The sequence below is a fragment of the Neophocaena asiaeorientalis genome, unplaced genomic scaffold (genome assembly GCF_003031525.2).
Source record: "Neophocaena asiaeorientalis asiaeorientalis breed wild unplaced genomic scaffold, Neophocaena_asiaeorientalis_V1.1 scaffold226, whole genome shotgun sequence".
NCBI classification, from domain to species: Eukaryota; Metazoa; Chordata; class Mammalia; order Artiodactyla; family Phocoenidae; genus Neophocaena; species Neophocaena asiaeorientalis.
In genome coordinates this window covers 1,696,507-1,722,957 of record NW_020173037.1, presented here as the reverse complement: position 1 = coordinate 1,722,957, position 26,451 = coordinate 1,696,507, and the positions used below count along the sequence as shown (strand labels likewise).

Here is a 26,451-nt window from a genome sequence, read left to right as displayed (position 1 = left end):
GGTGCCTGAAAACTCTGGATCTTGCTTTGCTTCGAACTGAACGCTAACGGGGGCAAGTTTTAAGGCAGGAAGATGCGTGAGAAATGGTAAGACTAACGCGGGGAGGCGCGATGGTGATGGCGTCGTGGAGACGGGTGGGATGCATCTGCTGAGGTGCCAGGTGTGACAGACAGACTGGAGGTCGGTGCCTGAGTTCTTGGACGTGAATGGCGGGTGAGTCAGGCCGCCAGCGAGGGGGTGTCTGGAGCGGGGGCACGTCCCCTGGGAGATGTGGGTCAGACGCCCACATGGAGCGTCCAGCTGGCAATAAAGACATGAGGTGGGATGCAGGGCAGAGCTCTGAATAGGTTCATAATTATTAGTGTACAAATGGCATCGAAAGCAATGCGATTGGCAATTGATTGGGAAGAAAGTGAGGTTCCATGAAGGACCGTTAGCTGTACTGGATCCTTCTGAGTCACTTTGGGTCCTCGCCCATTTTTCTACCTAGTAGTACAACCATCAAAACATATTTCAAGGGCTTCCCTGGTGGCACAGTGGTTGAGAGTCCACCTGCCGATGCAGGGGACACGGGTTCGTGCCCCGGTCCGGGAGGATCCCACATGCCGCGGAGCGGCTGGGCCCGTGAGCCATGGCCACTGAGCCTGCGCGTCCGGAGACTGTGCTCTGCAACGGGAGAGGCCACAACAGTGAGAGGCCCGCATACCGCAAAAAAAAAGAAAAACAAAAAAAAAAACCCACAAAAAACCCAACATATTTCAAGAATAAGTTTCCTTTCATGCATACAAAAATAAGAGTATTGTCATTTTTACACATTTCTGTTGAATAGAAAATAGGTTATGTGGTATACATAAGTATATATAACAATGAATAATTTAAAACTATATAAAATGCTGCATACATACACATATATACACTAATGAATATGCTTTAATATACATAACATTGTTGGAAAATAGACATTATAAAAATAATGGAGCACGGTACAACTCAGAGCCATCACTTATAGCTGGAATGAAAATACCCTTCTCTCCTTTTGTATGTAATTCTTTTCCATGACTGACTTTTAAAAACCTATATGCTTTATAATGTTCATTGACTCACTTTATGTTCCTACACAAATAAAATACAATCACAGGACGTTTATAACTCTGATTTTACATAAATACAAAGCATACAGGTACTCTTCTGTCCAAAATAAGTTTAATTTCTGCAATCAAATTTGATGAAATCTTAGTTTACGCGTCACAAGTGATCTATTATACAGCATGTATTGTATTAGCTCCCAAATTATCAGATCAATTAATAAATACATTCTGTGTCAATTTCTCTTTTGTTTAGATGGCTAGCTATGACTTCTGTGTATTTGAAAGCACTTCCCCGGAAAAACAGCAGTATAGGGGAGAAGATAAACCAAACAGAATGACGCTTAAATATGTGCTGAATTTTATCATACTGTGTGTGCACGTCCTGTCCTTAGGGTCCTTCGGACGGAAACCCAGTGCAGATTGGAGGTCTCTCCACTGCAGGGCATCTACGGTCAGGGGGACCGAGCCGCGCGGATATGTAAGCACGTGCCTTCAGTCTCCCTGCTGTGTTGCAGCCTTTGCTTCCGTGTGACCAGGGCCCGGGGTGCTGCCCGCGAGGACCAGAGGTCAAATGGGAGGCTGGTGAACAAAAGGAGACAGGCCCGAGAGGCGGGCTGGGGGGCGTGGGCGGAAGTGGTGGACAGAGCGACTGCCGTCCTCTGCCCGTGTCCCCCTCTGCCTGCTCTCCCTCACCTTCCAGTGTGCGTGGGCCTCAAGCCTCGCCCAGCAGAGAGGGGCTGGCTCTGGAGCCTCATAAGGGCAACACCTCACAGTCCGGTGAGGAAACTGAGTCTCTTTGCAGTGCTTGGAACACAATCACGTAATTTTACACCGTGTGTTCACCAACCTTCGTTCACCAGCTTTTTGTCCCCAAGTCAAGAAGCCCAAGCCCATTAAGATCTGGTTATACCAGGATCCCTGACATGATGTGCAAATTCTACGTGAGCACATCAGGAGAAGACTGTTGGGTTCATAGTGCTTGATTAAGCAAGTCTTTTTTTTTTTTTAATTTAATTTATTTTATTTATTTATCTATTTTTGGGATCTTCCTGGACCAGGGCTCGAACCCGTGTCCCCTGCATTGGCAGGCGGATTCTTAACCACTGCGCCACCAGGGAAGCCCCAGAATAAGCAAGTGTTTAAGATGAAATTGCCTGTTACACAAGCACCCCTTCTGCAGAAGCAGCATGCACGCCTGCCCCCTCCTCCCTCTGGCGCACAGCTAAGCAGGTGGATGGGTGAGTTGTAGGAATTTCAATGATGGAGACGATTATATGCTCAAAGGAAGTCCCCTAATGGAGGGCAGTGGAGAAAGAGAAGCACAGGGGTCAACCAGCCAGGCTGCGTTCCCACCTCTGCTGCTGGCTGTGCAACAAGAGGTGCTGGGAGTGACGCCTCAGAGGCTCCCACCGCTGGGACGGAGGCGTCCGTGCATGGCTTCCACTTGGGACGTGGTACCAGAAAGATCTGCCATTGAATGATAGCCTTGTGTCTGGTCTCTGGGTCCTGAGTTCTCCTTCTGTGATGTGTATGGTTGTCACAGAGCTGATACCACATCAGGGAAAGGTGACCTTGAAGAGTCACAGTGATCTCATCCCAGAGACGTGAGTCCAGTCACTTCATTTCCAGCACTTGCTCAAAAGACTGTCCTCTGACGGAAGGGACACATCATTCAATACTTATTTGGACTAAGGAAAAACACATCTAGCCCTTTACATTTGCCAGAAGGTCGTATCATTCACGAAATGGGATAAAAGTAGAGGAACCACCTTGGAGGACATGACCGATGCCACTTTAGGGTGACACACATTTCAAGAGCAATTCAGAGACAGAAATCCCTAACATTTATCCAGCGCTTATGAAGTACCCTTTCTTAGCTTACTTCTTCAAACCAACAGCCCCGAAGGTAGCTATAATTATAATTCCTGACATAATGGTGAGAATTCTGAAATAAAGATAGCTAAGTAATTTATCAGAGATTTCTTGCTGAGAATTATTGGGACTAGAAGTCAAGCCCAGCCAACCTGCTGCTGATTCTTGCTGTACACACGCCTGCTCCTTCCCTCAACCAGCTAACCTGGTAATCACGTTAGTATGGTGTTAGAAACTGAACAGAAACATGCGGTACGTGACGGATGGCTGAAGTACAAACACACTGTAGGGAAACAAAGATGAAAGTAGTAAAATTATCTAATGGGATAAGAGTAACCATAAATCTATTGCTAAGAATTGTCTTAGTTCCTATTAAGTACATTTGCTCTTCCAAACGAACAATGATACAGGAAGAGAATAACTACAGTAACTCTAGAGCAAAACTGAACTTTATTCCATGTTTTGATAAAGCAAAAATATATCAAAAGGCTAGCTATTACTTCCAAAACATCATAACGAATATTTCCAAATCACAAAACCACACACACACACACACACACACACACACCTCTGTAACTATAGCTACGTATATCCTCGGAAAAGAAAACATCTCACAGGAGTGCATTATTTTCCTCTCAATGCTATTTTGTTGGCCACGACAAATTGAAACTCGATGAAGATTTTTCTCAATAAATAGTTTTTTTTTAAATTAGGAACACAGTTGATTTTGACAAGATCCAACCGATTGATAGATGTAATCCCAAATGTAAAATTCAACTGTTCTAATTTTGTTATTTAGAAAAATGTGTTAATTGAAAATATTTTGGATATTTCAGAGCCAGAGAGACTCTTTTCCTTACAGATGACATATAACAATTTTAAAGCTCCAAACGAAAAGCGGAAAAAGCAAATAATGAAATCTAATCACATAAGTTAAATTTAATCAATCAGGTTCGTGCATGTGTTAAACAACGAGAAAACCTAACCCGCTCCAAAGTCCCTCTCTAACAGTGTGTCTTGACACACTCAGTGCAACCATGACAGGCTGGCAGGACGGAGCAGCAAGGTTCCAGGAAGCGGGATCCTTATGTGCAACTTCTACACAGCACTCGAGTAGTTGTCACCTAGAGTTCCTCTAATCTTCACTTTTTGGGATGGTGAGCAATGGGCCTGATCTATTCAACTCTTTAAAATATGCAAAGGATGAGTAAGACGAGGTGGGCAGTGCACAGTGTGTGCTGCTGAGCTTCTGTAAGAAACACTATCAACCACAGAAACTGACGGCATTCTAAAGAAACAACTAGCAAAATAACAAGAACAATATTTTTCTTGATAAAGTAATGTGTAACAGTAGAAGTATAGTTATTATTAATAAAAACGAAGTGATGTGATTGAAAACTGGTACTGCAAACTCTCTATGCCACTGCATCATTAAAAAAAAAAAACGGACTTCACTGGTGGCATGGTCGTTAAGAATCTGCCTGCCAACGCCAGGGACATGGGTTTGAGCCCTGGTCCGGGATGATCCCACATGCCGCGGAGCAACTAAGCCTGTGTGCCACAACTACCGAGCCTGCAAGCCACAACTACTGAGCCTGCTCGCCACAACTACTGAAGCCCGTGAGCCTAGAGCCCATGCTCTGCAACGAGAGGCCACCGCAATGAGAAGCCCGCTCACTGCAACAAAGACCCAATGCAGCCAAAAAGTAAAATAAAATAAATAAATAAATAAATAATTAAGGTATTCTAGACCAGTTTGAAGATTTCAACACTTTTCTTCAAGGGTCTGACATCTGGTTTCCTTCAGTTTTTTTTAAATTTTATTTGTTTTTTTATACAGCAGGCTCTTATTAGTCATCCACTTTATACACATCAGTGTACACATGTCAATCCCAGTCTCCCAGTTCATTCCACCACCACCCCCCAACCACTTTCCCCCCTTGGTGTCCATACGCTTGTTCTCTACATCTGTGTCTCTATTTCTGCCCTGCAAACCAGTTCATCTGTACCATTTTTCTGTGTTTCACATATATGAGTTAATATATGATATGTGTTTTTCTCTTTCTGACTTACTTCACTCTGTATCACAGTCTCTAGGTCCATCCACGTCTCTACAAATGACCTAATTTCGTTCCTTTGTATGGCTGAGTAATATTCCATTGATACGTGTACCGTATCTTCTGTATTAAAACTGTATTTTCACTTTTAAAAACAGTAACATAAGCTTTTGGAAGGTCAAACAGTTTTAAGATTTCATACAATTGGAAATTTGCAAGGCAGAAATTTTCTGTAAACAGAAATCCAAAAGTATTAAGTCTGAAAAGATTATGGAAAATCTTAAAATAGACCTGAAGGAAGGAATTTAAACTGAGTAGAGGATTACAAGTAATCCTCTTCTTAAGGGATGAATCCTTGAGATTGGCACCAAATTGATTTGGGCAACAAAACTAATTTTCTAGGTTTCTCCTACACAAAGTCTATGTTCTACTAACTGCCCACGCAAAATTTTACTAACCAGACAATTCATATAGAGATAAGTTGTCACTTATTTTAAATGCTTCAAAAATATTCAATTTATTCATATTTTATGTGTTATATAACTTTTTATTTAGAATATTCTAGGAAGGTTTTCCTAACATAGTTATACTGTCATATTTTATTAAAATTAGTGGAGTATATTAAAATATTGTTTTCTTTTTTTTTTGGCGGTATGTGGGCCTCTCACTGCTGTGGCCTCTCCTGTTGTGGAACACAGGCTCTGGACACGCAGGCTCAGCGGCCATGGCTCACGGGCCCAGCCGCTTCGCGGCATGTGGGATCTTCCCGGACTGGGGCACGAACCCGTGTCCCCTGCATCGGCAGGCGGACTCCCAACCACTGCGCCACCAGGGAAGTCTAAAATATTGAGATTTTAAAAAGCATTGCTCCCCAGTGCTTATTTTCAGAATGATAGTCAGGCTGTGCTTCTAACTCAGAATGAAGGGGAAGGAAATTCTGCAACATGAAGATGTAATAATCCATAAATATCTTGCTCTTAGACCCACTTACATGGGTAAGGAACACCCCCTATACAATTAGATATCGAGAAAGACAGAGAGAGGTTTTTGGTTTATTTGGAAAGCAAGATTAAATATCTTTTGTGCATTAAGTCCTTCATGAGAAGAAGCTACTGAATCCTTTTATTAACACATCCTTTTCCTAAGAGATATTTGTTTGTTTGAAAAAAGGACCTTGAATTGCTTTGGAAGCTTCATGAAAACACTGTAAGGCTGTACTTTTTATAACTAAAAGGACAAACAAACATTTGAGGAATCATCAGATCAGTCACAGAAATCATGTACAATTATTTAAAACATTTGACACATCAGTGTTTTTTTCACACCTGACATAGAAAATGTAATGCAAATGGTATAACTTAAGGAAAAAATAATAATGTAAGAATGATATGGATGTGTGTGTCACTATATAAGGACAAAGGGAAATGGTGAGAACTTCCAGAATGAAAAGAAATGATGCCTTTGAGCTTTCAAGAGTATAAATAGGTCAATAAAACAAATCTTTAGAAATGAGATATAAGTAATTAGCACTCTGGGACTTGAAAGCTGTTTCGGAAAAACAGAAATAAGTACTTTATGTAACAGCTGTGCATTTGTGGAGCCCTAACAGAAGAGTGGGTACGTGCTAGCATATTAATAAATCCAAGAACATGTTAAGATAACAAAAATAAAAGATAAAATCACATTTTTATCAATGATGATCATTGTCTTTCATTAAGAAAGGAAGCAGGCTGTGAACAGGGGGCTGGGTGTTCCGGACAAAGTCACTCTTGGCTTTGATCTGCCGCTGGGGCTCCAACAGCCCGAGCTCAGTCAGGGGAGCCTAAGTCCTCACCGAGAGCAGCAGGGCTCCTTGAGTTTGCAGTCGGTGAAGAGACTAAAAGAATCAGGGACATTTAGTTCTATTATTGGAGGAAACAAATTAAAACATATTTTAAGAAGCTTGGATTTTAGGAAGTGATTACACATTTTAAAGCAATACATTAAAAAACCAAGAACTGTGATAAAGGAGGCAGGGATGTACAGTGGAGAAAGGACAGCCTCTTCAATAAATGGTGCTGGGAAAACTGGACAGGTACATGTAAAAGTATGAGATTAGATCACTCCCTGACACCATACACAAAAATAAGCTCAAAATGGATTAAAGACCTAAATGTAAGGCCAGAAACTATCAAACTCTTAGAGGAAAACATAGGAAGAACACTCTATGACATAAATCACAGCAAGATCCTTTCTGACCCACCTCCTAGAGTAATGGAAATAAAAACAAAAATAAACAAATGGGACCTAATGAAACTTCAAAGCTTTTGCACAGCAAAGGAAACCATAACCAAGACCAAAAGACAACCCTCAGAATGGGAGAAAACATTTGCAAATGAAGCAACTGACAAAGGATTAATCTCCAAAATTTACAAGCAGCTCATGCAGCTCAATAACAAAAAAACAAACAACCCCATCCAAAAATGGGCAGAAGACCTAAATAGACATTTCTCCAAAGAAGATATACAGAATGCCAACAAACACATGAAAGAATGCTCAACATCATTAATCATTAGAGAAATGCAAATCAAAACTACAATGAGATATCATCTCACACCAGTCAGAATGGCCATCATCAAAAAATCTAGAAACAATAAATGCTGGAGAGGGTGTGGAGAAAAGGGGACACTCTTGCACTGCTGGTGGGAATGTGAATTGGTTCAGCCACTATGGAGAACAGTATGGAGGTTCCTTAAAAAACTACAAATAGAATTACCATATGACCCAGCAATCCCACTACTGGGCATATACCCTGAGAAAACCAAAATTCAAAAAGAGTCATGTACCAAAATGTTCATTGCAGCTCTATTTACTATAGCCAGGACGTGGAAACAACCTAAGCGCCCATCATCGGATGAATGGATAAAGAAGATGTGGCACATATACACAATGGAATATTACTCAGCCTTAAAAAGAAATGAAATTGAGCTATTTGTAATGAGATGGATAGAACTAGAGTCTGTCATACAGAGTGAAGTAAGTCAGAAAGAAAAAGACAAATACCGTATGCTAACACATATATATGGAATTTAAGGGAAAAAAATGTCATGAAGAACCTAGGGGTAAGATAGGAATAAAGACGCAGACCTACTGGAGAACGGACTTGAGGATATGGGGAGGGGGAAGGGTGAGTTTTGACAGGGCGAGAGAGAGTCATGGACATATACACACTAACAAACGTAGTAAGGTAGATAGCTGGGGGGAAGCAGCCGCAAGGCACAGGGATATTAGCTCGGTGCTTTGTGACAGCCTGGAAGGGTGGGATGGGGAGAGTGGGAGGGAGGGAGACGCAAGAGGGAAGACATATGGGATCATATGTATATGTATAGCTGATTCACTTTGTTATAAAGCAGAAACTAACACACCATTGTAAAGCAATTATACCCCAATAAAGATGTTTAAAAAAAAAAAAAAAAAAAACCAAGAACTGGAATCATTTAAAAATGAGGTATAAAATGTAAAACAATCAATAAACCTTCTAAGAAAAACTGTTATTCTGCGTTTGTCTCCAGCTATTCAGTGCTTAGCCGATAACCTGGTAAGCAGCAACACTCAACAATTATCTGTTAAATAAATCAAAGAATGACAGTTGTGATATGTGTGACAGAACAAATGCGGAGGTATCTAAATGGCAAAACTCAGGTACTGGCCAAAAAGTATGGCCAAATGATCAGATAGATAAAATAAAACAATAAGTCATATTTCTTTGAAGAATATTAACTGACATAAAAATCTCAAGTCATATTATATGAAAAAGCAGATTCAAACCAAATTCTAACTTTGCACAAATAATTTTTAAAAAGAGAAATATTATTTTATGAGTGTTTATACGGAGCCAGGCATAATTCTTAGTCTCTCCTTTAAACTTGTCCTTATAGACTGCATTCTTTTTGAAAGTTCAAAATAAAGACCAGGTAGCTACTTGGAAATAATTTAAGACTAAACAACAATATAGAAATGCAGGCTGGATTAGTATTATGAAAAAGTTAATGTATGGATAGGGTGTGGGCAAATAAACTGTTAGGGTAATTTCTGGGTTTCTTTATCTTTTCTTTCTCTCCCTCCCTTCTTTCCTTCCTTCCTTCCCTCCTTCCTTCCTTTATTCCTTTATCTCTTTCATTCTTTCTTTTTAATTTCACTAGTTCTTTTTTTGGTAAAAAAATAAAATTCCATTAGAAAGCTATCTCATTAGCTATTTTGGTAGTTACTTTGGAGCTGGGTACCATCTCCTTTTCTTCAGATACTGGCACATCTTTTAGGAGTTGCCAGAACTGCTTTGCTGACAATAAACTCAAGGGTATTAGAGTTTTTCCACCACCGATAGTCCCACGATAGAACCAAAACCATCCACAACGAGGTGCAAGCGATGACCTGTTTTTATTTAGCTCTTGTGCTCTTGTGAATGTCAGCTTTAATCTAGGATTCTTCTGGACGGAAGAAAAAATTATGAACACTTTGGAGGTAATCATATTTTCTTTGTCTCCCTGCCTTCAGACACTTTTGATTCTATTCATTATGCTGTAAATGTTCCAGCGTTTTCTACTCCGCTGATTCTTTAACTGGAAGAGAAGTAACTGACGTAAAACACAAGGAACTTAGTTCTCCTTGGTTACACAAACAAGGTCAACCTTAACTCGGAGTTAATATCAATCTGTAGTACTTCCAATCCTACAGACCCCAGATTGGAAAGGGATGAGATTATTATTTAGGTTTTATAAATCATTCCCATTTTGATTCTTAAAAATGGCCACAAAAACTGTTTGGAATTTTACAGAATTCTCAATGACTTTCCATTGCAACAATCCCGTGTACAGCACAGAAATTTAATTGATTTACGACAATTATATATTCGTTTCCACACCCAGAGAGACAACCTAACCATGGGATTTAAACATATTTTAAACATACCTTTCTTTGCATATACCTTTATATTTTCTGTATTTTCTAATTCCAAGTCTTATCCGAATCTTTCTCTCCTGTACTTTACACAGCAAATAGGACTATGGTAATAATTGTGGTTTAAACTCAGACTATTTCCAGTTGACTTTCTACTTCATCCTCAAAGGACCCCTGACAAGCTTCCTTCTGTTTCCACTGCCCACCCCCCCAAGGAGGAACCTCGGAATCTGCTTCAGAATTATCGAAGCCGAGCATTTCTCTTCACTCTACCTTTTCTCATACGTGTTTTTCTTTTCTTTGTCTTTACCTTGTATTTTCCTTCATATCCATGCATCACTTGTTTTCATGAACTACCTATTAGCCCAGAACCCCTCCTGGCCGAGGAAAAGCCATTATGATCATCAGTGCTTGCTGGTCCTACCTTGAGAACCTTGCACATAATCTCATAAACTGAAAACGTTTTCTCTGCTCGGGTCCAGTCCCACGTGGTCACCTTGAAAAGATGAGAAACTAATACATCATTTGTTTTAGAAAGATGGCCCCTGCTTTTCTCTTTATTATACACTATGGTGGACACATGGAGTTTCACACGTGCTCTAGGCCATCTCTAAGTTGTGAGGTTCTCCTCCTAGACGTCCTTGACCTTCAACAATGTTTCTGTTTCCTTTCTCCTAAGTTTCACACCATTTCCCTCCCTCTTTCAGCAGATGTTTTATATTATAAGCAACAATTTACCTTTGCTCAGTGTCTTGATGTGTTTTAAGTAGTGTGTGCATTCTCTCTACATAAATACTAAGTGTTGTTTTTTTGGGGGTGGGATTCATTTTTTTATATGGGGAATATAGCCAATATTTTGGGTAACTGTAAATGGAAAATACTAAGTGTTCATATTTCACACATTTCATAGTTTTTTCTCCATTTACCACCTGTTACATGCAAAGAACACTAGATACCAGATCCACGCTGGCTTTGATCTTTAAGAAAGATATAGTTTACATCAGGGAGTCACACCGTGTTCTGAACGTCGTGAAACACCAGACACCACAGTGAAGCTGTTTCACTTGTTTTTGTCTGAAACATGTATTAGTCTGTCCAGTCATAAGAAATTATTCAGAGTAGGAATAATGTAAAAGGTATAAATATTTATGTTTTTTCCCCCTGTCTTCCAGGTGATTTGAACTTTGTGTAGACACAGATATTCGAAATTACAGCAAGTCTAACCTGATCCCGCCAAGACCCTATGTAGTATTAGACCTGCAAGTGAGTGGTCTGGCTTTAATATTTATAGTCAATAAATATTCATTGAGAATCTACTGTTGTGTAAAGTACATGTTTCCAAAAGCAAGGCCTTAGGTGCAGTAGATCGCCATACATATTTAACACGAAGCCTGATGACGAGATATGGGATGTAACAGATTATCACAAACACCATTGATTTGACTTAGACAGACCTGTGCCATATAGATAAACATATTCAGCCTGTCATAAATGTTGACACAGAAATGCCTTCTAGGTTTTTCAAGGATTATAAAGCCAATGTTTAATGCCAGAACTTATATCTTTAGCAAGAAATTCTCAGAAGCATTTGGACTGTTTTCTATCTTTTTCTGTATCTTATTTTCGAAATATATCATTTGTTATTGTTAAGCTGATGTCACCCTGTTGTGATAATATGGGAAAAATAAGGAATGTTGAACAGAAACACTTACCGGAGGTGCGAGAAACTTATAAAGGCACGATCCCCTCAGGGCTAGGAACGCCGGCGAGTACGCGCTGTCCTGCAGGGGACCTTGTTCCCGTGTTTCACACCAGCCCATGTAGACAATCTGCAAGGAAACGGAACATGACTACCGGTCAAAAAAGCCTCATTTCAGGTGGCTTATGTGTTTTTTTTTGTATCTTTTGTGGTATTTTAATTTTCTCATAAAATTATCAGTTTAATTGATGCAAAAATTATATTAACCAGATTTACCTTCAATAAATGAGTGTGAACCACTCATAAGATTTTATGTTTCCATCAATGTTTATCAAGAAACAAACGTTACCTTCACGGAACCAACAATTACGTTGATAACTGATTTCTCAAGAGAAAGAATGAAAGCCAGAATATCATGGAACATAAACTTCAATGTATAAAATGAGAACAACAACCAGCCTAGAATTTCATATGCAGCAAAATTATTATTTTTTTCATGAATTAATAGGGCGAACCCAAATTTAGGATAATGTTATGTATCTATATTTATACTGATGGATTAAGTGTGAAAGTCACAGCAACTGGGCACTGCCTTGTTTCAACTGACAAATATATTCAGAGAAGAGAAATATTTTGACTTGTAGTACAGCACTAGTCTAACTTTGTGTTTGCTTTCCATGGGGAAAAAAACCCCCAACAAAACACCTTCCTATTTACACGTAAGTCGTCCTCAACCTGAGAAATATTACAGGGAGGTTAATGCAGTTAAATGTTGTGTTACCGTTAGTTCAGAATCACATATAAAATTATTCGGAAGCAGACTGTACATATCTATTGTGCTGTGCAACAATTAGGTTGAGATTCTTTTGCTTTAGAAAGTGTGAATGTCTTATTTTACGGTGACAATTAGTATATTACATTCGGCCCTGAGTATTTAAGCGTTCCGCACTGACGGATTCAACCAACTGCAGATTGTAAACACAGTACACAATCCGCGGTCGTTTGAGTTTGCAAATCGGAACCTGCGGATATGGGAGAGGGGTTTGTGGCACTTGAGCATCTGCCGGTTTTGGTTTTGGAAACAGTCCTCTGCAGGTACCAAGGGACAGCTGTATAATCTGGATAATAAACATAGCAGTTAGACAGGAAGAAGCAAAAATGTTAAATAAACATGTTGTACTGGTCCCTGTTTGCAACATAAAGACAGCTTTGTGGGTATTAATGACTATTAACACTAGACCCAGTAGACATGGTCTATCTTGCTATCATATTGTAGAGAAACAGTTGCTTTTTTTCTTTTTCCTTCAAAAGCAGATTTAATCCTCAAAGAAACACAATACTGAGCAGATTATTCAAAACATTTGCTAAGATCTTTTATGACAAATATATGGAACACACTAGGTAATGAAATGGAAAAAAACATAGAAATGCTATTTTTAAACTTTGGAAACATTTTACCTGCTTTAAAATGTGATTCAAAGTTTTTCCTTGCTTTCATTTCTTTTTCTTTTTTCTAAATGGATGAGGTTATTAACCCCTTGTTTGTTTTGTTTTTTTATTTTTTTGCGGCATGTGGGCCTCTCACTGTTGTGGCCTCTCCCGTTGCGGAGCACAGGCTCCGGACGCGCAGGCTCAGCGGCCATGGCTCACGGGCCCAGCCGCTCCGTGGCACGAGGGATCCTCCCGGACCAGGGCACGAACCCGTGTCCCCTGCATCGGCAGGTGGACTCTCAACCACTGCGCCACCAGGGAAGCCCTCATTTCTTTTTAAATTTAGTTATTCCATTACTATCTAGGTTTGCACGTTGGTCCTTAATTCTGTTCCCTTTAGCTATTTTTAACTTTATTTGAAGGAGTTCATTCACAAGTCTTTGAAGGAAATTAAGAAAACAATCTCATTCACAATAACAAGGGGATAAAACACTTAGGAATAAACTTAACCAAAGAGGTGAAAGACTTGTACACTGAAAATTATAAAGCATTAACGAAGGGAACTAAAGATACAGATAAATAGAAAGACATCTGTGTTCATGAACTGGAAGAATTAGTATTTTAAGATATCCATAATATCCAAAGTGACCTACCAATGCAATGCAATCCCTATCAAAATCCATACGGCTTTCTTTACAGAAGTAGGAAGGTCATCCTAAAATTCACAGGGTACCACAAAAGACCCTGAGATCAATACTGAGTAAGAAGAACAACCTGGAGGTATTTCATGTGCTGACTTTAAAATGTATTACAAAATAGCAATCATCAAAGGAGTAAGATACTGGCCTAAAAGCAGATGTAGACCAATGGAAAGAGTAGAAAATACAGAAATAAACCCATGCATACATATATGGTCCACAAATCTTTGACAAAGGTGCCAAGAACACACAATGGGGGATGGATAGTCTCTTCAGTAAATGGTGTTGGGAAAACTTAATATCCACCTGCAGAAGAATGAAATTGGACTTTTATCTTACACAGTATAAAATATCAGTTCAAAATGAATTAGATGCTTAAATGGAAGACCTGAAACCATCACAGTTTTAAACTATTATGCATTTCTGACAGCTGGTGAGGCTTTGATCCTTCACTTCTAATATAAACTCAACCCAGTGTGTATACCTGTGCCCCAGGGCACATGGCAAGGATGTTCCTTGTAACATTATTCTTAGTCCCAGCCATGTACAAATGGCTTAAAATAAACCATGTACCCTACGATACATTCTGTAGATGAATGTAGTAACAAATTGTGATAGCATAAAGGAACAGTATACAGCAAGGAAAATGAGTACGTTATAGTTACATGGAACAACGGAAGTGAACCTCACAGAACACAGCTGAATAAAAGGAGATATATAATAATTTTTGATTAAGACAAACTATAGTCGTGTTTTGGAATGCATTCTTGGTTGGAATAAAAAGTACTTCAGCAAAGATGACAAACGGTCAGAATAGTAGTTACTCTAGAAGCCTGTAAGCCAGTTGTGCATGGGGGAGAATACAGAGGGGGAGACAGAATCTAAGCTGGAACAAGCCACTTTTCTTGACCCAGATTGTGGTTACACAGGGGTTTGGCTTTTGAATAATCAAGCTGTACATCTATGTTTTATGAAATTTCTATACATGTATTATAGTTTATAAAATCCCATTTTAAAAATAGCACACACTGTGTATTATTAATAACGGTTTTATAACAAACTCATATTAAAAATAATAGAGTTTTGTGAGTTTTATAGGAAGAAAGTCTTCCAACGAACGACAGGGTTAAATCGCCCTGTCATTCTGGGGCCATTGCAATGATATAAAATTTTAGTTATGAATTATATCAACTTAATCATTATATTATTTCTCAATTAAGTCAGTCTTTCATTTTAATTCAATTTGATAAAACTTACAGTTTCTCTGTGTTTATGACTTCTCTGCATTGGCAAGAGGAAAAAAGAGATTAAAGTGGTGTACATAATCATGAGAAGGAAATATTTGAGCTTCCTAAGACTGAAATTTGAGTTTGCTGTCTCTTCCCACATCTATAATTTGCTGGAAGCTGAAATATTAAGGATGATATATTGATACGTTTCAAGAATTATCATTAAATACAATTTTATTAGTTTGAACTGAGTGTAGCTTGGAGGAATGAGCTGAGGATGTAACTAATAAAAATGGGATTATCGGATCTGCAAGGGATATTTCTTCATGCTTGTTCTCCAGGCCAAAGGTCGACCTAATCACTTTCTATGCCAAGGAAGAGGGTTGTTCTCAGTTCTGCAGAAAGACCAAAAGGCACTTGCTTTTCTCATCATCACCTTGACTCCTGTGAAATGATTATATGGTTGAGGAGACATAATGCATTTTCAGAAAATTCATCCTACACTTGTCACAGCAAATAATAACTCTAAAGAAAAACTGTATCGCTTAATCTTATTTTAAAAAAAGAAACAAATGAGCAATCTAGGCATAAGGATATTTCAAACAGAATATTTTAGAAACAAGTAGAATTAAAAGAAAATAGTTTCCTATACCTATGAAATGACAAGCGAACTGCCAACCATGTATCACACACTTTTCAGATAAATATTTCGAAGACTTGCCTATTTTTTCAGCTTTATTGAGGTATAAGTTGACAAATAAAAATGTAAAATAAGAACCAGGGCAAGGCAAATGAGACATTCTACTTGAATGCACCAAAAACACTCAGTAACCAAGATAAGTAATATTTTAAAAATTCAAACTGCAAAGCGTCACCAGCAAAGCCCATTAACAATTCCCAGGAAATAAAAATAGAATCTGGGTAATAAAATAATGGTGTTATAATTTAGAGACCCATTGACGGGCCAACTTTCTCCACCTCGCAGCCGGTGTTGGGGCCAGGGTGTACTACGCAGGAAGGTTAAATGTTTTCGGGTTGCCGATGACACCCAGAAAACTTCCAATTCTGCAGAATGTACCCTAACGGCCTACCCCCAAACAAAAGGGGCACTGGAAGGGAGAATCCCTCACAGACCCCGCAGGGGGACGGAAACGGCAGATCCTGGCCACTACCCTCCAAGGCACATGGTTTGAACAGGTGTTGAATTATGGAGCCCAGGGGCTCCTAAGCGGGCGCTCTGACTGACCCTCAAGGAGCCCTGGCTGATGGACATGGGGGGAAGCCTGTAGAGTTCTTGGTCAACACTGATGCCACTTGTTCAGTAATGAACACGAGATCAGGCACACCCAGTCACAAGAGCTGTAAAGTAATGGGGGTAGCAGGGAAGGCCTAAGAATGAGCATTCACAGTCATCAGAATACAAATTGAACAAACATACCCTTACCCATTCCTTCCTCTATGTTCCCCAAAGCCCTATAGCCCTGCTAGGAAGGGATATAAAAAAATGTAAACTGTTAAAGTGATTTAATATACACATGTATTGTCAAAGAATGCTTCCCATCTAGTTAATCAACATATCCATCAACTCCCATATTCACTTATATATGTATGTATATACACATGAAAGTTTGCACCCTCATACCAATCTCTCCCCGTTTCCTTCACCCCCCCCCCAGCTGCTGGAAATCATTTTCTACCCTATATTTCTAGGAGCTTGACTTTATTTTTTTTTATTCCACATGTAAGTGATACGGTGCATTATTTATGTTTCTCTTTTAGCAATAATGCCCTCAAGCTTCATCCATGGCAGGATTTCCTTCATTTTCATGGCTAAATAATATTCCATATATATGTGTGTACATATGTATATATGTGTGTGTGTGTGTGTGTGTATATATATATATATATATATATATATATATATATAAACTCACATCTCCTTTATCCATTCATCTATTAACAGTTTGTTTCAATACCTTGGCTATTGTAAATAACACCACAATGATATGGGCGGGAAGAGATCTCTTCAAGATCCTGTTTTCATTTCCTTTGAAAATATACCCAGATGTGGCATTGCTGGATCACATGGTAGCTCTATTTTTAGTTTTTTTGAGGAACCTCCATACTGTCTACCAGAGTGGCTGCACCCGTTTACATTCCCACCAACAGTGTAGGAGGGCTCCCTCTTCTCCACACCCTCATCAATACTTACCTCTTATCTTTTGATTCTAGCCATTATAACAAGTGCGAGGTGATATCTCACTGCACGTTTTGATTTGCATAAACTTTTTTAAGCTACTTGTGAAAACACACCCAGTACACAAAGCCTGTGCTGCACAGCAAACTTTTATTCTTTAAATTTGATCGTTTTATTGTACATTATTTTTTCTCGTTTGAAATCGACTTTAATTTTTAGAGCAGTTTTAGGTTCACAGCATTATTGAGTGGACAGGACAGAGACTTCCTGCAGACCTCCTGCCCTGATACCTACAGCCTCTGTGCCTCCGCCCACTATTGGACGGCACATTTGTTACAACTGCTGATCCTACGTAGACCCACGTTATCGTCCGAAGTCCACGGTTTACATTAAGGTTTGCTCTTGGTGTTGTACAGTCTGTAGGTTTTAACAATGTGTAGGGACATGTATCTACCACTATGGTGTCATACAGAATCATTTCACTGCCCTAAAGCTCTTGTGCTCAGACTATTCATCCTTCCCTACTCAACCCCTAGAAACCGATGATCTTTCTACCCTCTCCATAATTTTGCTTTTTCCAGAATGGCATATAGTTAGAATCAAACAGTATGTAGCTTTTTCAGATTGACTTCCTTCACTTGGTGATACACACCTAAGTTTCATCCACGTCTTTCACGGCTGGACGGCTAATTGCAGTTTATCACTGAATAGCAGCCCGCTGTCTGGAGGTAGCACAGGTTACTTACCCTTTCACCCACAGAAGACCAACTTGGTTGCTTTCAAGTTTGGGCCATCATGATAAAAGTGCTGTACACAGCAATGTACAGCTTTTTGTGTGGACATAGGTTTTCAACTAATTTAGGTAAATACCAAGAAGTGTGATTGCTGAAATGTACGGTAAAAGTATACTTAGTTTTGTAAGACACAACCAAACTGTCTTCCGAAGTGGCTGCACCATTTGCATTCCCACCAGCAGTGGATTAGAGTTCCTGTGGCTTCACATCCTCACCAGCATTCGGTGCTGTCGGTGCTCTGGATTTGGCCATTGTAATGGGTGTGTAGTGGTATCTCGTTGTTTTAGTTTGCATTTTCCTGATGACATATGATGGGGGCCATATTTTCATGTTTACTTGCCATCTGTATATCTTCTTTGGTAAGGTATCTATTAATGTCTTTAGCCCACTTTTAAGGCAAATTGTTTGTTTTCTTATTGTTGAATTTCAAAAGTTCTTTGTATATTTTGGATAGCAGTCCTATATCAGATACATGTTCTGCAAATATTTTCCCCCAAACTGTGGCATGTCTTCTCATTCTATTGATAGTGTCTTTTGCAGAGCAAAGGTTTTTCTTTTTATGAAGTTCAGTTTAGCAATGATTTATTTCACAGATCCTGCCTTTGGTGCTGCCTCTAAAATGTCATCACCATATCCAAGGTCATCTTGATTTTCTCCTATGTTGTCTTCTAGAGGTTTTCCGGTTTTGCATTTTACATTTGGGTTTGTGATCCCTTTTGAGTTAATTTTTGTGAAGGATGTAAGGTCTGTGTCTAGGTCCACTTTTTTTTGCACGTGGATGTCCAGTCGTTCCAGCACCATTTGTTGAAAAGACTTCTAGTACTGCTGACCCTTGAACAACATGCATTGAACTGTGAAGGTCCACTTACATGTGGATTTTTTTCAACGGTAAATATTACAAAACTACACGATTCTGGTTGCTTGAATCCGCACTTGTGGATCCGCGTATATGGAAGCAACTTGGCTACAGAGGGCTGACTGTAGAGCCATATGCAGATTTTCCACGGAGAGGGGGTTGGCACCCCTAATCCCATGTTGTTCAAGGTCAACTGTACTTGAAAGAGAAAAAGAAATGCAGGGTTCTTGGTGAACACGGTATTTCCAAACACAACAGTGGTGGACAAGCTTGTTGAAGACCCATCCCACTCCCAGGAACAGCTGGAATAAAAGATGCAAAAAACCTAAAATGAGGATAAAACCATTTTAGAAGATATTTCAGTGTTATCAAGGCACAAAGACGTAAGCAGCCCAGATCCTAGTGGAAGGAAAAAGCTCAGATGGGTGAGGACCCTTTTGGGGTCACTTCCCAGCTTCAGGGTCCGTCCCTTGTGAGCTGGCTCCTGGGGGCTGAAATGGTGGGTCTCAGTAGATTCAAGGTTCAAGTCACACATGTTGGATTTCAGTTCCTTCCAAGAAAAAACTCCGCAGGATACAACATAAGAGTAAACATAAATGAGTAACAGGCCAGGCCTCATAAGGACGGGAGCCTAGTTCACAAGCACTCAATCCTGATTGGGGTTAAATCGTACTTCTGATTTTATTTTGCCAGAAATAAAAGTAACACTCTCTGAAGGAAGATATCCTCTGGAGCCTCAAGTCACATATATGATTTTTACATGCAACGTCTACTCTTTATGCAATACTGAGAAACCATACAAGGAGGCAAAATTAAATAGAATTCAGAAAACCAGGAGAGAAAAGACAATAGGGGAAGCACACATGCATAGAAGGTTCAGATTCTGGGTGTACCAGGTTCAGAGTTAAAAACTTCTATACTCAGTATCCTCAAAATTTAGATGACTAGTTCAAAACTTGTATCAGATAACTGGAAATTACAAAATAATAAGACACATACCTAGAGATAAAAATAGAATAGCTGACACTTCAGCTCAGTATCAAGACGTGTAGAAGTTTACATAGAGCTGAAGAGAGGAACACAGAATTAAGTGAATGTAACACTGCATACGAGTCAGCATAACAATCAGTTGCATTTCTGTGCTCAAGGGGTAGAGACCAGTTTTCGACCCCTTGAGTGTGCGTACGTGGGTGTACACAGCTGATTAGCAGAAGTTTAAATGTTACAACTAAGAGCAGGTGGAGTAACAGATGTTTCCCGAGGTCACAGTGATCAAAGATGGATACAGAGGCCAGAGAATAAGAATCCTTGCGGTACTCCTCCCCCTGCAGACCTTCAGAATTCATCTCAAATCCCTGAATCAGGGCTTCCCTGGTGGCACAGTGGTTAATAATCCACCTGCCAATGCAGGGGACACGGGTTCGAGCCCCAGTCCGGGAAGACCCCACATGCCACAGAGCAACTGAGCTCGTGAGCCACAACTACTGAGCCTGCGCTCTAGAGCCCGCAAGCCACAACTACTGAGCCCGCATGCTGCAACTACTGAAACCCACGCTCCTAGAGCCCGTGCTCCACAACAAAAGAAGCCACCGCAATGAGAAGCCCGTGCACCGTAACGAAGAGCAGCCCCCGCTCGCCGCAGCTAGAGAAAGCCCGCGCGCAGCAACAGAGACCCAACACAGCCAAATATAAATAAATAAAATAGATAAATTTATTTTTTAAAAAATCCCTGAATCAAAGGAGCAGAGATGCGTGTCTCCCAAATCACAACCACCTCTACGATCCACAGGCCTTCACTGCAGACTGCAGCATCCAGGGCACCTAAGAACCACGTCTGCTTCTGATCTTGTTTCCAAGAGACTGTGACACAAGCGAGTCTGCACTGATGATGCTATGTGGCCATGGCAACCACGGCGCACCTCACTGGAGTTTTCCCTCAGCATCTTCTGGGGTGGAGCCTGGACTGGGCCCCCCGCCTTCTACTATGGGTGCCTCCTGTCTCCTCCGCCCCTTGTTCACCTGGTCAGCGACACCCTCCCAGCACCTGAGGCCATTTTGCTTAAGAAACGTACCAGACTATGTCCCGTCACAGCCTTGACGTTATGTGGCCTCAAGGCCACCATCGCCCTGGGAGCCAGGCAGGCCCGCCCTCCCGCAGGGCAACAGCCAGGCCCTCGGGCACTTCTCCCCGGGAAGACCACTCTCCCCAGCCGCGCTGCTACGTCAGGCGCCTGCCGTCTGAGGAACATCCCAGCAGGTGATCTTATGTTTGTGGAGGCTCTTACAAAACGTTTGCTGTGTTAATGTTCCTTTAGGAGAAATTTACAAAAATGAATTTCAAGGAGAGCTTTAAATGGAAAAAAAATAAAGTTGCAAAATGAGCTAAATGTCCCCTGAGTGGTCAGGCAGAAGCGGAAAGAAATACTGCTCACCATGGGGAAGGGAACCTGCTTGACCGCGAGTTTACAGGTGAACTTTTGTCACGTTTACATCAGCTGCAAAAACCCGGCTCCTCTCCTGCCTGCAGCCGCTTCCCCGAAAACCTCTGCTGAGCCAGCGATTCTGGGGCAGCGCCGGGCCCCTCACACGGGGACCACGGCCGGCGCTCGGATTTGTCACCGCAAAGCGCTGGCTATGGGGGCTTCTTGCAAGACATGGAGATTTAGCAGCTTGGGGCTCTGCCAGGGTGCTTTGGAGAGAAGCGATCAGGCAAGGGGAAAGGGACCCCAGTGCAGCCCTTACTTTGAAGATGCATTTCCTTCACATGTCACTGGGTCCCTCTGATGCCTGACATAATGATCACTTTTCACTTGAAAATCACGTCTTCCTAGCCTTCATTAGTATAAAATGATTCCTTCCCTTGTCGATTTGTCCAGCCACACACGGTTCTTTTTACCTTGGAAGCTGTCCTACCTTGACCTCCGTTGACGCAAAGCCCCAGCACACACACGTCACAGACAACTTGACTTTATACTCTCCTCTTTGACAATCGCCTACCTGCTTCACTCCACTAAGACCTTGCTTCTCATACTTAACTTTAGAATCCTTAGCTCACCCTCTGTGTTTATGTTTTAGCCCAGTTCTCACTGACAGCTCTTCTCTTCCCCAGCTCTGGTGTCTCAGTAGCGCCTGTCTGACTCAGATGCTTGCAGTCCTCCCACCTGGGACCCAGCTCGGGAGGACAGCTGCCACCCACCTCATTTGGGGCCTGCAACTGAACACAAATGGCATCAGCCTCCGTTTGCTGTAAAACCACGATTTCTTTTTGAATATGACAGTCTTCTTCCTACTTTTAGCTTTGGGTTTGTATATATTTTACTGGTTTTACAATATTTGGCCCTGAGTTATTCATGATAGGAAGAGCATACCAAATATATTTCTCTTAAGCTAATAAAAGATAATAAAGTATAAGACACGATATTTATCATTTTATAACATATTCCCCCATTTCCCAAGCCTACATCTACTTTTTGCAGCTAGAAGGTAACTATAAATATAATTTAATGGACAGTTTTGCATTTTGAGCTGTTTTGTTCTTCAGGTGAAAAATACTGTAATGAAAAATACTGCAAAAGTACACAGCTAAACAGCGCAGTATTTCTGTTTGAAGTGAGCTTGTTTCGAAGTATTTCTTAATGACGAATCATTTAACATATTAGCCACATCATCTGGGTTATACTCTAAGGCTTCAAAGGCACTAGAAGCGAGTCCAGTAGAACACAGTGGACGGGAGCATTGGGCTAGTGCCTATACCATAAAAACCGGTAGGAAGGGAATTCTGGCAATAAAGCAGGTTTCTGCAGTGCGTGCACTATGGAGCATAGAGTCAATCCATTAAACCCCAAATGGGATGAATGATTCTCTTACGGGAACATTCTTGCTGTGCTTTTCTGCAGCACTAATCACTTAAATCTTCTTTCACGTATCAGGGGAAAAGGATTATACAGTTTGGTCAATTAAGTCACCCTTAAGGAAGTGATAAAGGAAGCAAAATATAGCAGTTGTTCTGTCCACGTATATTTAAAAACAGAAACATTTGCACCTACTGGGCTTGTCTTTACGTATCCTTTGTTAACTTCCCCTTTTAACACGTAATACCCCCTTGAGTACACTTTTTGGTTATGGGATTCAGAGTCACTCATTGTTATAATTTGATGCCGTCTACAAAATGTTAGAAACTGTTCACAATATGGAAAGACTACTGCTTGGGCAACCGTACAAAGCGTGCTCTAGTTAAACTAGACTCACAATGCAGTGGGCACCACGATGGGTGATTATGAAGAAAATGACGTTAAAGGAGATGTATTAACTTGCAAAGTGTCTGTGTCCAGTCACTTTACTACAAGGAAATAAAACTCTCTGGATTTCTCAGTGCTCCTGTGAAAAAGCCCTAGCTCCTGAGACAAGGAAACGTCTCCAGAAAAAGTCAAGAATGTTAGAATGCCTGTCTTTACTTTTACTAGAGACATTTTTCTTTTCATATACCTTGAGAATTAGAACCGGAGCCTTTTGTCTAGTTACTTGTTCTCATCAGAACTGAAAGGATAATAAAACTTGCTTTATCTCCCTGAGAGGCTGAATGGTTACGGCCAGACAGTTGCCGGCTAAGGCCCCGGGTGCCAGGGAGACTGGGTGGCTCTCTCCCTGGACACATTCATTTCAAAGAGAAGGGGGCCCAGAGCTTGGAGACTCTGAGTCATGAAATTCAGAGACACCTGGGTTTATCTGGCCCTTGGAGTGACATTTACATTTTGAAAGGTTAGGTGGAGACCCAGGGCTCTTTCCATCCTGCCTCAAAAGGAAAGGTTGTCTCTGTCTCCTAGCAGTTGGGGGCAGTAGTTTCACGGCCCTGTGTAAGCAGAGAAGCACGTTCTCCCCCATCTGTCTTCCGGGGCGTAGCTGCCACCAGGTGTTCTCATCGCATCCCCCGCAGTCTGGGTGCGGTCACTGACACTGACGTTCCTTTGGCTGAAGAGCTGGTTGTGAGAATCAATTAAGAACTTTTTCCCATGACCCAGGTGCCTCATGTTTCTGCAATATTCTGTATATATAAAGCACATAACCAAAGCTGGTATATTTACTATGTGCCAGACATAAAGCTGAGCTCTTTACACCTATTAAATCACATCATACTTTAAAACAACTGGTTTACAGATAAGGCAACTAGAAGACAGGGCTTAGGACAACCACCAAGGACACTCACCCAGTAGGAAGTGTGGAGATAAGAAGTCTGGTCACAGAACCCCAAGCCCTTGGTTAGATACCATGCGGCCCTTACTATCACACATGGTAATGGCCAGGATTCGGAGGCTCAAGGCTGACAACTTCTGTCTTCCGGTGTCCTCTTGAAACCTTAAACTAAGTTAACTCCACCTTTCTCTCCCTTTCAAGGAGATTTAACCTTTGATATTCTTCCTTTATCACCCAAAGATACAGATATAGACATAAATTAAGATCTCAAGCCTCATCTTATATTTACAGTCTTGCATATATTTATTTATCTGAAACTATGTAAATAATCTAAACCTTTCACAAATTCCTAGTTAGCTTTTATCATTTCTGATTTCTCACCGACAACAAGCCTAAGGGAAACTGAATCTTGAAAATAATTACAAAGTTATTCAGATATTAGAGAAAATCAACTGATTTATCGATTGAAAAAACAATCAGCTACTTCCCATGCTTGGGCCCTGGACTGGGTGGTGAGGTCACATGGAATAATAATATCAGAAGAGCTCAGATAGTTGTTTCCTTTGACACGGCAGCGAGGTCCATCAGACAGTATCGCTCCCTGGCATTTTTGGATGATGAAATGTGCCCATTACAGTATAGCATGCTAAAAAGCAGAGAGAGTAAGGAAGCTGCAGTTCCTATGAGCACAGGTGATGGCCAATCAACGCGGCTCTGAAGGCAAAAATGAAGTGCTTGGTGTGGCTCTTACAAGGTGGGGAGAGCAGACCAGGGCTGAGACGAGGCTTCTGTGAGCAGGGAATTCGTTAAGCCTTCAGTCATTCTCTCAGCATACAGAGATGATGCATAGCATTGATGACACAGTTAAATAACTTCCCATCATAAGAGGCACACAGGATTATATTAGCAAACATGGTATCACACACACACACACACACACACACACACACACACACACGCACAGAATTTTGCAATGTTTTTCTTTCCCTAACCAGAATGTTGCCTTAACTCTCTGGGTATGGTCAGTAAGGATTTGTTGTGTTACCACTGTTTCAGGAAAGTTTCTGTATGTCTGCTAGAGCTGTTTCCTCTGCTACAGGCTGGACCAGGAAAAATTCCCTTCATTTAAAGGAACACCCATAGTATCTCTTTAAACTTAATAAAAGATAAGGGAGATGATGAACAGACACTCTCATTTCAAGATAAAGAATATGTAATTTGATTGCAATCAAAATTTAAATTGTGATGAAAATTTGCATGAATTAGAGAAATTAAAAAAAAAAACCATCTCCCCTGTATAACAAGAAAAGTAGGTAAATCTAAAGACCACAGGGAAGATAGTAAAGCAAGAGGGAAAAAGAAACAGCTGGTTTATCTCAGAAGAGAAATGGAAAAGATATTACTTCACAGAAATGAAGATGGAATTGAAACATACTGTCAAAATAGACACTGCCAACAACTCAACTAGGAGTGGAGGACAGGACTGAGAAAATGAGAGAAATAAAGTAGAAATGGATGAAGAACATAAAAGATTCAGTAGAAAATGGCAAGTATGGAGAAGAAGTAAAGGGCGCTCAATATGGACACCATTAGTGACCCTGAATAAGAGAAGCACAAGCAAGAGGAAAAAATACAAAGATATATTTAAAGAAAAGTTTGCAAAATGTACAATTATTTGAATCTACCAGTTAAATAGACACACTGTGCTCCAGGAATAATTGCACTGGAAGAGTCCATCCTGAGGCCTAAGTTGATAAGCTACTAAACTTCAAAGAAAACGAGAGGATCTTTCAGTCCACTTGGCCAGGTCAGTGAAGAAGTCTTCTTGGGGAGAGAAAAATCAATTTAGCCTCAGTCATCTCGACTGAAAAATTTAACCCAAGAAGACAGTGGAGTAGTGCTCTGACAGAAACAAAAAATGTGAACTTTCTGCCACTACCAACATGCTATTCAAGGAAAAAGGGCGCAGTTTAAAAATTCTGAACATGTACAAACAAATGGAAAAAGTATTCCCCAGAGAGTTTCCTATAGAAAATACAAGAAGGTAACTTTCTGCCTGCCAGAGAAATGAGATGAATAGAAAAAGCAAACATAGGTGGTGCTGGGTAGTAGAAACCATACAGTCTGTAGAAAACCAGACTAAAATGGAATTGGCAGTTATTGTTACAAAAGAGGATTTAAGTGTTGAAAATGAAAAAAATGAAATGAAAATGAATAAGAATAGTTGGCAGTGGTCGGGGAAAGGGGACCACCAGTAGTGTAATTACGTTCATTTCATCATCTGCTATAACCAGTTATCAACACATCATTTAGTCATTTAGTGCTAAAAATCAAGTACTTACTAAATAAGTATACTAAAAATATAAAGTAATTTACTGAAGACGGGTCATGAAGAAAAGGAAAAG

At 40.5% G+C, this 26,451-nt stretch overlaps 1 protein-coding gene across 2 annotated transcripts in view; it reads right to left on the bottom strand.

The window, feature by feature from the left end:
- SNTG1 (syntrophin gamma 1) overlaps window positions 1-26,451 on the bottom strand; it is a 188,126-nt gene that overhangs the window by 42,942 nt on the left and 118,733 nt on the right. For both annotated transcript variants that reach the window (XM_024742651.1, XM_024742652.1), the window contains exons 12-13: window positions 11,665-11,781; window positions 10,377-10,448 (exon numbers count right to left, since the gene is read on the bottom strand). In XM_024742651.1, the coding sequence (XP_024598419.1) occupies window positions 10,377-10,448; window positions 11,665-11,781 (189 nt within the window). The remainder of the gene's footprint in view (window positions 1-10,376; window positions 10,449-11,664; window positions 11,782-26,451) is intronic.